At 37.5% G+C, this 13,486-nt stretch overlaps 1 protein-coding gene across 5 annotated transcripts in view; it reads left to right on the top strand.

Moving 5' to 3' along the window:
• Positions 1 to 13,486, top strand: part of Ncoa2 (nuclear receptor coactivator 2) — a 273,451-nt gene that overhangs the window by 220,351 nt on the left and 39,614 nt on the right. For all 5 annotated transcript variants that reach the window (XM_048358685.1, XM_048358684.1, XM_048358683.1 and 2 more), the window contains 4 exons: positions 1,963 to 2,064; positions 2,922 to 3,065; positions 5,718 to 5,865; positions 7,617 to 8,886. In XM_048358685.1, coding sequence (XP_048214642.1) covers positions 1,963 to 2,064; positions 2,922 to 3,065; positions 5,718 to 5,865; positions 7,617 to 8,886 — 1,664 coding nt within the window. The remainder of the gene's footprint in view (positions 1 to 1,962; positions 2,065 to 2,921; positions 3,066 to 5,717; positions 5,866 to 7,616; positions 8,887 to 13,486) is intronic.

Raw genomic sequence — 13,486 nt, 5'->3', positions numbered from 1 at the left:
GAACACATTCCATGTGTGTAGAGAAAACAAAGTGGGAGGAACATCCTGTGCTATGTAATCAGACAGGCCAGCTTCTAATTCATCCACTTACCAGCTCTCTGACATTTTTTTAACCTCTCTGAGCATCAGTATATTCTCAATTAAAATCACTTATACCAATATCAGAATGTAATAAGGTTTAGGGCTGGGGCTGTACCTCAGTGATAAAACCCTTTGCTTAACATATGTAAGACACTGAATAATTTTTTTTATTTTATTAAAAGTAACTAAACCATAGTTGTCATTGAATACTAGCTACTTAGTACTTCTCATATAAAATGTATTTTTAAAATTTCTTTTGCAATACTGCAGTTTGCACTCAGGGCCTTGTGTTCACTTGGGTAGCTCAGTGGATTGCATCTCTACTAATTGAGCCATGTCTCCAGCCTAGTTTTCTACAGTGTCCTTACTGGCTTCAAACTACATTCTTCTGGATTTTAGCCTCCTGAGTAGCTAAGAATTATAAGTGTGAGCCACCATATACAGCCTAAAATTTATAAATGTTTATAAACTTAAATTTTATTGAAAATGAATTATGGAACTCTACTTTTTACAACAAGAGCGTCACTAGCAGGTGTGGTGGCGTACTCCCATAATCCCAGTAGTCAGGAGACGGAGGCAATAGGATCATGAGATTGCCTGTGTTTTATATATATACATATATGTAGTATGACACTGCCTCAAAACAAAAAAGGGTCAAATGCTGCTAATTCACCTGTGATAGTATTCTAAAATAGTATAACAAAGGTACAGCTGTGCTAATTGATTATTTTGTGCTTCAGATTCAAACTTTTTTTTGCATATTTAAAATCAGATATATAACAGCAGGGTTTCTTTTTTTGTTTTGTGCTAGCGGAGATCAAACCTAGGGCCTTTTGCATGCTAAACAAGGACTCTACCACTTTATTTTATCCCAGTGTAAAGTAAGGCTTCTGAGCCATGGTGTGCTCAAAGAACTAATGGAATTGATAACCTATAAAGTGGTTAGAAAGATGTTTATTTCATATTAAATGCTCAAAGTTTTGGTTTTTATTTTGTTGAGCTGATGATTACTCTATGTGTGGGTGATGTGCGTGTGGGGGGGGTGGGTGTGGGTGTGGGTGTGGGTGTGTATGTGTACTTTGCTAATAATCAAACCCAGGGTCTTAGATATGCTGAACACTGATCTACACTTGTTACTCCAATGATGAATAATTTTAATTTTGAGATACTAGCTATTATTGGTTGTATTTCAAGAACCTCTTGCCAAGTTTAAGAGCAAACAGTAATAAATCAGTGACATAAGAAGATAAAAAGAGACTATTCTTTGTATCAGCCTTTTGTCCAACCTTTTTTAAATTTGAAAAAGACCTGTAATCCTAGCTACTCAGGAGACTGAGATCTGAGGATAGTGGTTCGAAGCCAGCCTAGGCAGAACAGTATGAGACTGTTATCTCTAGTTAACCAACCAACAACAACAACAACCAAAAAAAAAAAACCAGAAGTGGAGCTGTGACTCAAGTGATAGAACTCCAGCCTTGCATAGAAAAAGCTCAGGGACAGTACCCAGGCCCTGAGTTCAAGCCCCAGTACCAACCCAGTAAATGAATTAAATAAATAAATAACTTTCATTTCAAGCTAGGTGCCTCTCACTCATGCCTGTAATTCTAACTACTTAGGAGCCTGAGATCTGAGATCCTGGTTGAAGCTAACCCATGAGATTCTTATCTCCAGTTAAGCACTAAAAAAGCCAGAAGTTAAACTGTGGCTCAAGTGGTAGAATGCTAGCCTTGAGTCAAAAAAGCTCAGCAACAGCACCCAGGCCCTGAGGGACCTGAGTTCAAACCCCAAGACAAGCAAATATATATAACATATTTAATAATTATATAATATATACAATTTATTTTCATTACTTAAAAAAACTAACCCTGTGTATGATTTAAGATTTGCAGTCCTGTTTGATTTGTGTGGCAAGAAGAGTCCCTATGAAGGAAAGACCAGTTCTTCCCTCATCTGAAAGTTTTACTACTCGCCAGGATCTCCAAGGTAAGATTTCTTTTCAGAGAAGACAAAAAAAATTCACTCCTGAAATTTTAGGTATTTGTGAACAAAAGAAGTATAGTTAGACGATTATCAGGAAGTTGGCTCTAGTGATTGCTGCTAGGATAGGTACTGAGGAGGGGGGGGGTGGGGGCGGGGCGGAGCAGCAGCAGCCTAGGTGGGAGCTGAATGCCCTTGGGTATAGCATGAATATCCTCAGGGTCGGTGTATTGCACAGCCTCCATATCTACAGGTTCCACGTTTATGAATTCTCCCAAACATGAGTTCGAAATACTCAAGAAAAAGAAAAAGATTATGCCTATACTGTACAAATAATAGACATTTTTCTTGTTGTTACTCCCTAAATATATGGGAGGAGTTGAAAGTAGAGTATATATATACAGGAGTGAAACTCTGTGAGTCAACCATTCAAATAGTTAGCAGACAGTTTAACTAAATGAGTATAAGGAAGCTGAAATGAGATTGTAAGAGCTGGGCCTGAGGGAAGGAAGGTGGACTAATGAAAAAAGGAACAGGGGACAAATACAGGAAGTGATGAAGTGTGAAATGAGTCTGGGTGAAGGAATAGAAAGGGTTGGGGAGAATGATGGAAGAGGTGACTCAATAAAGAATTATTGAATACTTAGATGTATATGATAAATTGTTACTCCGTGTACAATCTTTTGAATTTCAAAAGTACAAAAGTAAGCGGCTGTACATAAATATATGCAACTATTTCTGTGTCATTTTATAGAAGGAACCAACCTTGGCATCTATGGGTTTTGGTATCTACGGGGTCTCTTGAGCCAGTGTCCATAGGAATAGATGAGTCTGTGGGTATAATGCCTCCTGTTATCTCATAGGCAAGATCACCTCTCTGGATACTAGCACCATGAGGGCAGCCATGAAGCCAGGCTGGGAGGATCTAGTGAGAAGGTGCATTCAGAAGTTTCATGCACAGCATGAAGGAGAATCTGTATCCTATGCTAAAAGGCATCATCATGAAGGTAAGCTCCACTGAGCAATACTTTTCTGGAAGGAAATATTGCATTTGCTTCCTATGGGGATCTTTGGAAAAACAAACAGTAATTCCTGAACCTTGCCCCAAAGACAGTTGTCCTGTGTGTCATCTGGCCCACATGCTACTCAAGGATACAGAACAAGAAATGATAATGTCACAAAAACAGACAAAAGGATGGGGGAAGTACTCATTTTCTTTGCTCCTAGGGTTTCTAGACATATAACAAGTTAAAGATACCATCTAATTTAAAGATACGTAATTCATAAAGGAAGTTTGGGAAGTAGGAATAAATGAAATTTGCAACAATGATTAAATCCCTGGTAGAGTGAACATTAGGATCTTAAGTCTTCCTTCATAGAGATGACAGACAATGGCTCAGATGTTTCCAGAAGCCCCAGAGATGTGTAGTGACTCTTCTCAAGTAACACACTTGCTTGATAGGACAAGTAGAATAAACTCAAGACTTCAAGTCATCTTTTAGAAATACTGCATCCTTCAATGAGAATCTGGTCTTTGTATGGCCCTGTCTCTGCTTTGCATCATCGTCACCACCCTCACAGCAATGAAGGGTCAATGAACAAGGCATCTTGGCACTCCCTCTGTATCTGAGCAGGCTGACGCAGGGCAAGTAAGGACTATCCCACATTCAGTCTGTGTCAGTTCAGGCAATCACCTGAGCCCATCCTGGTGGTCACTAAACCATGTTGCTCCCAACAGTCTTCCCAAAGTCACTTTTTTCAAGTGCATTTTGGTCTTTTAAGGAATGAGAACAAAAGAAAACTGTTTTTGCTTTAATAAATGCTCAGCCAGGGAGGAAGACACTGTTTTTCTCTGCGCCCTGGCAGGTCGTGGTTAGTCAGCCTGCACCTTGCAGTACAGGAAGTACTCATGACACCAATGTACCTCATAACTCGGCATGGACAGTTGTCTGCATCTTTGCAGAAAAAAAAATTGTTCTTAATTGTTGAAAAGGAATTGTATTTTTGTCACCCATTTAATGTGCATCTGTGACCTTGGCATTTTACCAGTGCAGTTTGCATGTTTGAACTTTATGCATTGTGGCTTACTTAATGATTACAGAACAGATCGCAATAAATGAACTTTCCAGTCTCCCCTTACACTTTTCCCACTTTATATTTCTTAGAATTTTTTAGAATCCACTAATTTGTACTAATTCCTAGTATTTTCATTTAAGTTGGAAAAAGTTCGAGGAAATGTAGATACTATGTTTGACAGAAATCAATATTTACCCTCTTTTCAATAGAGATGGCTTGAAATAAAGAATAGTAACAGAAATATAAGTAATCATCATATATGAACATGGTCAGTGACCACTGCTCTTGAATAGCAGTGACCTGCATTTCATGCCATGTCTTCCTGATTGCTCACAGAAGGGTTTACACTGATGTGCCAGCACATGCTAGGTTTAAACAGATGTGATTAACAAACAAGAAAAATCCCATTCATACTTATGAAATCAGTAAGTAACACCAGGGACTTTTCTATGAAATGAACAGAAATCTAAGTGGGGAGAAGCTTCTGAAATTATTCAGGTAAGTGCTTACTCATACTTGCTTAGTAGGGATGTTGGATGTAGAATAAATGTAAATGCGAAGTCTTTAGAGAGCATAGCCAAGGTCAGATAAATGCTGAAATAAGCCACTGGAAATGTGAGCCTGATTTTATAAAAGTTTTATTTATGTTACCTTTTAGAGACTCTTATCTCCAGTTAACCACCAGAAAACCAGAAGTGGTGCTGTGGCTCAAAGTGGCAGAGAGCTAGCCTTGAGCAGAAGAGCTCAGGAACAGCACTCAGGTCCCCAGTTCAAGCCTGCTACCCACCCACCCCCCCCCCAAAAAAGTCAAGATTATTTAAAAGAAATGATAATAACTCAGTTGATTTGCATTCATTTTGTTTTGAAGACAGAAGTATCTGACCTTTACCTAAAAGTTAAACTATTTATATGTCACTCCAATTTGTACTTTGATTGTTTCAGTTTTACGTAGCCTCTTTTTCTCTAGAAAAAAAAATCTTCTGATTATCTTCTTCCTGTTGTCTTAACAATGGAAATACTGCTTCTTGCACAGTGAAAAACTTAAGTGGGGAAAGGTAGTATGAGATGATGGATTAAACAGTATATTACTTCAAGATGAATATTTAGAGAAAACATTTAATGCTATGAATTTCAATTTAATAACTGTATTATATAGGAAACCAAAGGCAAATTGTACTTATTAGAGATATCATGTTTTTGCATTTGCAGTGTATCACTTTCTGCCATTTTTAAACAAATCACAAGCTTAGAAAGACCTAATAAACCTTTAACACTCTATTTTGCCTTGATACTAAAGATTTGAGAATGTATATGGTTTGAGGATTCATACTGTTACTCCTTTTCATAAGAAGACAAAGTATTAGGTTTTTGGATATTCTGAGTGAAAAGAACATGTGCTTTTTAAAAAATTGTACTGTTTTAATATCATATAATCTATTACTTACAACTTTTTAATATATTGAAAGGAAAATACCATGAAATTTAATAAAGTTTATTACTGTTACATGTCTTTCTCACACACACAGTGTTTTTCTTTTTTTCTCTCTCCTAACTATGTATTGCGTTTCCTTGTTTGCCTGCAGTACTGAGACAAGGATTGGCATTCAGTCAGATCTATCGTTTTTCCTTGTCTGATGGCACTCTTGTTGCTGCACAAACGAAGAGCAAACTCATCCGTTCTCAGACTACTAATGAGCCTCAGCTTGTAATATCTTTACATATGCTTCACAGGTAATTCTAGTTCTAAGAACTCATTTTCCCTTCCCAAATTGAGAGAATGTGTTTCAAAAGCAACAAATTATCCTAGAGTTTTATAGTTTATGAGGCATTTCTATTTGTCTATCCTGATAATACAAAATATAAAATTAAATTGTTTATGACTGGTGATCAAAACCAAGCTCATCTTGTTGGCAAAATAAATTTCAAGGCTTGGCTAGAAGAACACAAGGCTAGTGCTAACTTTACTCTAACATGACCTCCCTTTACATTGGAGAGGGCAGATTCCCAGTAGGACATACACGAAGACAGGAATATTGAAGCCAGTACTACAATTTCTGACCTTGTATGTTTAAATCTCAGACTTTTCAAATATATACTCTTGGAATAGTTTAAATTTTTGTTCTTGAGTTTAACTTCTTGATATTATATTTTAATTTGAATGCTAATAAACATTTCTATAATGAAGAAAATAGAAACACTATTTTAAAATAAATGTCAAAACTTGGGGGTTTTTTTGGTTTTTTGGGGGGGGTTGTTTTGTTCTCAAGGATAGCACTCCACCACTTGAGCCACAAAGGACTTTTCTGCCTGGGCTGGCTTTGAACTGGGATCCTCTTGAGTAGCTAGGATTACAGGTATGAGCCACCAGCACCCGGCTCATAACTCCTTAACAGTTAAATTTCAAAGTATATATTCAACTATTTCATGCTATATTAAACTTTATGAGGTACTACCAGATAATAAATCAATTTGCTTTGGTTAGAGTCCTATTTTTGTTATACTTCTCAATTATTTACTTTCTAATATAGAAATTTAAAAAAAAAAAAAAACAGGCAGCCCTGTTTACAAGCTGTTAATACATCTGACCTCAAACTAAAACAATTTGAAAGTGATTAGAGATTTAGATGTGGCAAGTTTCATCCACCTAACTAAAGGCTGATGTTTGACAATTGGTGAAACCTGTTTTGTTTGGATGTGTGAACATGTTTTGTAACTCATAAGTGACTGCCAAGGCCGAATATGAAAGCTCATGGGGCTTGGGAAATAAATCATCTCAATCAAAAACCTCCTTTTAGTCATCAGTTAATGGGATGGATTGGAGTGGCTGAGGAGCAGGGGGATTAGATGACAAACTGCCTTCTCTAACCACCTCTCTGTGGGGGCTGAGGCTCCTGCTGTGACTTGGCGAGGGGGTGGTATTCTTAGAGAGGTGAGTGGAAATCTACTAGATAAAGTGATCTAGCTCCAAGCAGTAGTAATTGCTGACTCTAGAACCAGCAGTTTCTCTGGCTAAGTTTGTTGTTCGTTATGAGCCAAGTAGTATATCCCAAATCCAACAGATGTGTCTGTTGTTAGATTATGTAATTTCTGGCAAATAATAGAAAGTCGCTATATTTGTTTGCAGTATTTCTTTGAGACATTATAATTTCTCTGTTACTCGTGAAGATGTATGTTATATAATTGAAACCCTTATGATGTCCTATCTCCTAACTGCAATTTCAGTATGCTAGGAGTCAAGCACACTCCATCTGTGAAACCACAGACATTTTAATGAGTTCCCTGAAAGAAAAATCCCTCTTGTTCCAAAACTACACATGCTTAGTCTTGTCTATAATTGCAGATTGTTTCATTTAAGTGTTGTCTATCCTTTAAAAGTAGCCTGGTCTTATAAAGAAAAGAGGCTATCTCATTTTTCAAATTAATAACAACTTGCTAAGCATGCTTGCCTTTATCTTATATTTGTTTCTTTCCTCATTATACAGAGAGCAGAATGTATGTGTAATGAATCCGGATCTGACTGCACCAGCGATGGGGAAGTCATTGAATCCAATTAGCTCTAGCAGTCCTGCCCATCAAGCCATGTGCAGTGGGAACCCAGGTCAGGACATGACCCTCAGTAGCAATATAAATTTTCCCATAAATGGCCCAAAAGAACAAATGGGCATGCCCATGGGCAGGTTTGGTGGTTCTGGGGGAATGAACCATGTGTCCGGCATGCAAGCAACCACTCCTCAGGGTAGTAACTATGCACTCAAAATGAACAGTCCCTCACAAAGCAGCCCTGGTATGAATCCAGGGCAGCACACCTCCATGCTTTCACCAAGGCATCGCATGAGCCCCGGCGTGGCTAGCAGTCCTCGCATCCCACCCAGTCAGTTTTCCCCTGCAGGAAGCTTGCATTCCCCCGTGGGAGTTTGCAACAGCACAGGAAATAGCCATAGTTATACCAACAGTTCCCTCAATGCACTTCAAGCCCTCAGTGAGGGTCATGGGGTCTCATTAGGGTCATCGTTGGCTTCACCGGACCTAAAAATGGGCAATTTGCAAAACTCCCCAGTTAATATGAATCCTCCCCCACTCAGCAAGATGGGAAGCTTGGACTCCAAAGACTGTTTTGGACTTTATGGGGAGCCATCAGAAGGTACAACTGGACAAGCGGAGAACAGCTGCCACCCTGGAGAGCAAAAGGAAACAAGTGATTCCAGCATGCCCCAGGCTGTGAGTGGGGACAGAGCTGAGGGACAGAACCGGTTACATGACAGCAAAGGGCAGACCAAACTCCTGCAACTGCTGACCACCAAGTCTGACCAAATGGAGCCTTCACCCCTGCCCAGCTCTTTGTCAGACACAAACAAGGACCCCACAGGTAGCTTATCTGGGCCTGGCTCCACACATGGGACCTCGCTCAAGGAGAAGCATAAAATTTTGCACAGACTCTTGCAGGACAGCAGTTCCCCTGTGGACTTGGCCAAGCTAACAGCAGAAGCTACAGGCAAAGAGCTGAGCCAGGAGTCCAGTAGCACAGCTCCTGGGTCTGAAGTGACTATTAAACAAGAGCCAGTGAGCCCCAAGAAGAAAGAGAATGCACTACTTCGCTATTTGCTAGATAAAGATGATACTAAAGATATTGGTTTACCCGAAATTACCCCAAAACTTGAGCGACTGGACAGTAAGACAGACCCTGCCAGTAATACAAAACTAATAGCTATGAAAACTGAGAAGGAGGAGATAAGCTTTGAGCCCAGTGACCAGGTAAGTTTTGTGATGTCTTTTCCTCAAGTATATTAATGTTTATCCATCAAAGATTTTCTCCACAGGTACAATTTGAGGCTTTAGGTGATCTGGTGAAAATGAGCCTTTTCCTTTTAGTTCTCACCTTGAAACAGAGTTAACTGGCATTGAAGATGTCAAACCCTCTGCCTAGTAAAAACTGACACCTTTATAGTCAGGTGGACAGCCTTAGCAGCCCATGTAGACTATGTCGTTACCATTCATTTCTTCCATTGTAATACAAAACAGGCGTAGACACAACGAAAAAAGCATGGCTATGCTTCAGTAAAATTTCACATATGGAATACACAGTTTTCATGGACACAGAATACTCTGAATTTTCTTCCTTTCAGTAACTACTAAAAAAGAACTGTTTTCTTAACTCATTAGTCATACAAAAAAAAAAAAAAAGATAGGTGAGCAGGATGAGCAACAGCCTAGCAGTAGATTACTGATCAGAGTTTAAATCAAGGTTCTGCTCCTTTTCAACTAATAAAGATCATTCTACGTTCTTCAGTCAACACTAGATCCTTGTTATAATACATAAAAGGAAATACATAGAAATGGAGAGGTAAAAAGGTGATGGAGTAGCAGTAATATACAAGTTCAAAACTAATATGAATAGCTTATACTGTCCCTTATGCTTGTCTGAATAATTAATGCCTTGAAAAAATCCAGGGCATCCAAGGGATCCAAGGTGAAGTTCAAAATCATTCTCTTTTTTTTAATTGACAAATAAAAACCACATATATTTATGATACATAATACAATGTTTTGAAACATGCCTACCTCATGAATGGCTTAGCTTATTAACAAAATTATGTATTGCCCCATATACTACCAATTTTTGTAGTGCAAATGCTTAAAATCTGCTCTTCCTGATTTTCAAGTGTATAATACATTTGTTATTAGCTATTGCTTCCATGTTATACAGTAGATTTTATATCCTTTCAAACATCTCAAGCCCTCCCCCTTGAAATCATTCTTTTTTGGAAGCAGGCTGTTGGTTTGTTGGGAGGTTGGAGGAGAATGCCAGTACTGGAACTTGAATTCAAGGCCAATGCACTCTCCTTTAACTTTTTTAAGCTCAAAGGCAGCTCCACCATCACTTGAGCCACAGCTCCACTTCCAGATTTTTGCTGGTTAATCAGAAATGCAGTCTTACGGACTTTCCTGCCTAGACTGCCTTTGAACTGTGGCCATCAGATCTCAGCCTCCTGAGTATCAAGGATTATAGATGTGAGTCACCAGCACCCATCTCAAAATTATTCTTGATAGCATTCTTAGATAATAATGGCATCACAGGGGAAAATGTTAGTTTTTCTTACTTAAAAAAATAGATGGATTCCTATAGCCATAATGGTTTGACATTATGGTTTGAAATTTCCTGGGGAATTGCAGTAATTGCGAATTAGTCATTCCAAACTTCACCCTGGACTATCAACTCTTCTTTAATCCCTAAACATGTCCTGCATGGTGAACCTTTTCTTTGCTCATGATGATTAAGAAGTGAAGAAGCTGCAAAGCCTCCCTATTTAAACAATGGCTCATAACGTTCTTGAAATTTGTTTTGCAACTGGATATATTATGTGTTGCCATCTTAAGGGAAAGAACGGATGGGAGGAGGAAAGCTGCAGAGCTTCATAGTCTTTGCTGGGTCAGAGGCAGACTAGATGCCTGCTGGGAACCAAGGGTAGCCATAAGAACCAAGGAGAGCAAAGCTTATCCTGGCCAGTTCCCCTTCCTTGCAAGTTCCCTTTGTTTCTTTTATTTGATGTTTTGACAACTGCTACCATCCTTGAGGACAGATAAAATTGTTAAAAACTTACATACCCATCACAAGGTCAACTTCCTTAAGATCATTGGTAATTCCTTCCTTAGACTAAGTTAATGCAAGGTTCTTGTAACAGCTATCTGGTAATATAAAGTCATGAGTTTGGGGGTACCAGGGCTTCAGCAGAAAGTTAGTAGCAATGTCTTGACATCTGCCAGTATTTTCACCTTTTGAGGTTTCCTAGATTAGACTATATGGTGACAGGCCAAAGTGACAGACACAGTGATTCAGTTGTCCTGAACATGCTAGAAAATAAGATTGTGGCTCATGAGGTCCACTTTAGCTTGGTATGTAACAAGGGCCCGCCCCTTCCTCCATAAAGAGAATTTGTTTCTGCTTTGGCCTGAGACCCTAGGTACTTAAAGGATCACGGGGATCATGGAAAGGGGCCAGTGCTTGGCATTTCCATATATTATTCCACTACAGTCAAGAAAAGTTTGGTGATGTTACAGGCATAGTTTCTAATCATTATTTAGGAGAAACAGTTTCTAATTAAAATTGTCTCATTTAGGAAACCTCAATCTGAAGATGTAATCAGCACAGGTCTGTTATTTTGGGTAGATCAATAAGCAATGTTCAAAGAGTGTCAAATGGAGACTATTTCAAGAGGAGAAAAAAATTGGAAGAAGAAAGGACATGAGTAGAGGGTGATGGCGAGGATAGTTATAATTAAAATGCTTTACATACATGTATGAAAATATAATTATAAGACCTGTTAAAATTGGTTAAAAAGCATGTCCTTGGAGCACAAGGAAGAGCAATGGAGAAGGTGAACTTGATCGAAGTAAGTTATATGCTCTATGGAAATGTCACAGTGAAACAAATGCAGGTAAATTCATGAACATACAATAAGTCTATTTTTTGTAATGAAATCCAGTTTCTAGTCTCTCCTTCCCTTCACACCCTCTTAAAACTACATTAAAAATGCAAAGCAACAGTAACATCAAAAAACATTGCGACATGAAGTTACTACAGGAAGTGTGTTACCTAAATTTAGATCAGAGAAAGAGGAAAGAAAACAATCATCTTTCACGGTGCCCTCCTTCCCCACTCATCAATATAGAGTAGTTGCATGTTTTATCCCTGCTGCATGGAGTTATTGAAGATTTTTCTTTCATTCCAGTGTATACAATAAGTTATATAGTAAGATAAAACAGCCTGAGTTGCAATTAACTGTCCTGTTATTTTTTAACTTAGAAGAAAAGTCATTCATTGTTCAACTTACTACTAACTTACTAAAGATAGGAAGTACTTGGTAGTACCTGTACTATTATATCAAAAATAGCATTTTTTTAAACTGGGTAGAGTATTTAAGCATGATATGTTTCTATGGCATTTCCTAACCAACAGGACACAAACAGTGACAGAAAAATTTCCAGTATATTTACTGAGTTAAATCCTGTGCTTATTTATACAATGGTTCATGGTTGACTCCTAACCAAATGAAACTTTTAGATTCTTTCAAATGCTACTAAAAGAGTGAGGCTTTGGAAATTGTCTCTTGGCATTTTTAACTCCTTTAGAAAGGCAGACCACACTTTAATTTCCTGAAAATTTCCCTTCAAGTGTAGTAGACTTGTGTTTTTCTTCCTTACTTTAGATAGTTAGACAGTTGTACTGCAATTATACCTTTTATTTAATGTATTCCGAAAAGATACTTTGTAACTTGTTATAATACTTAACATTATTAAAATGCATGTTTTCTTTATCTACTTTCCCTTGGAGAACAAATTGACTTACACATAAAAAATCATGAAAGTAGAAAAATGAAATCAAGTCTTTTTCATTTTGTAGAACTTTTATAAAAATCTGACTCATTTTCTGCCTGAAATAGTTTAAGCTAAGTACTCAAATTGATGTGGCTAATTTGAGCATTCAAATAGATGCCTAAGCAAAACTTTGAAGTATCTTGGCAAAGCATTTTAAAGGAAGGCATTAATCTTTCTGTCTTGCAAAGAAATTGTGCCTAACAAAGTAGGTAGGGACTAGAAGAACTTGTGATGGGAATTAAAACTTAACAAAAGTATAGAAGAAATTTTATCAGAAACTACAAATTCATCTCTTCCAGAACTTAGATGAATATAGAAAATAGTGCTATAGTCATTAAATTTTATTGTTAACCAGTCTAAAAAGTGTAGATATTCTGAATTTTTATCTCTAAAGAATATTTAAACCTGCAGCTGGGTTTGGTATGACAGGCCTGTAAACATACATTAGTAAATATGTGACAGTGTTAAATGTATATGCCAAAAATTGACAGTTTAAGTAAGAATAGGCATAATTTTGTTTTTAAAAGAGCTAATGCTGAGATTATAGGTCATTTTAGTGTGCTTAAGAGACTCAGGTTTAATATCCATACCATAAGAACAAATAAAATTGATTGATGAAAATAGTGGATTTTTAAACACTTTAATTATTTAAAATAAATTTATTTAAATCACTCAAATATATGTTAACACATGTATGCATAAAAGTTATGCTTATGTATTCACATTTCAAAGGACACTCGTGTGGAACACCACTTATGAATAGCATGTTACATATGTACATTGTTTTAGACACAGAATTCGATTACAATGGAAGTTCTGGGAATCTCCTCATCAGAATTCTTTGACACTGTGATATCATTGTTGTACTGAGGTGGTTTGCAGTATTCTTCTCTTCATGGGAAAGACAGTAAAAATAAAAGATGAAACTATAGACCTAGACTGTGTGTAGTTTATAATATAAAACTTTTTCTTGGGGCTG

Source organism: Perognathus longimembris, chromosome 12 (assembly GCF_023159225.1).
Source record: "Perognathus longimembris pacificus isolate PPM17 chromosome 12, ASM2315922v1, whole genome shotgun sequence".
In the NCBI taxonomy this organism is placed as follows: Eukaryota; Metazoa; Chordata; class Mammalia; order Rodentia; family Heteromyidae; genus Perognathus; species Perognathus longimembris.
Note: the sequence above shows the minus strand (reverse complement) of the source record. Positions and strands in the feature narration are given on the sequence as shown.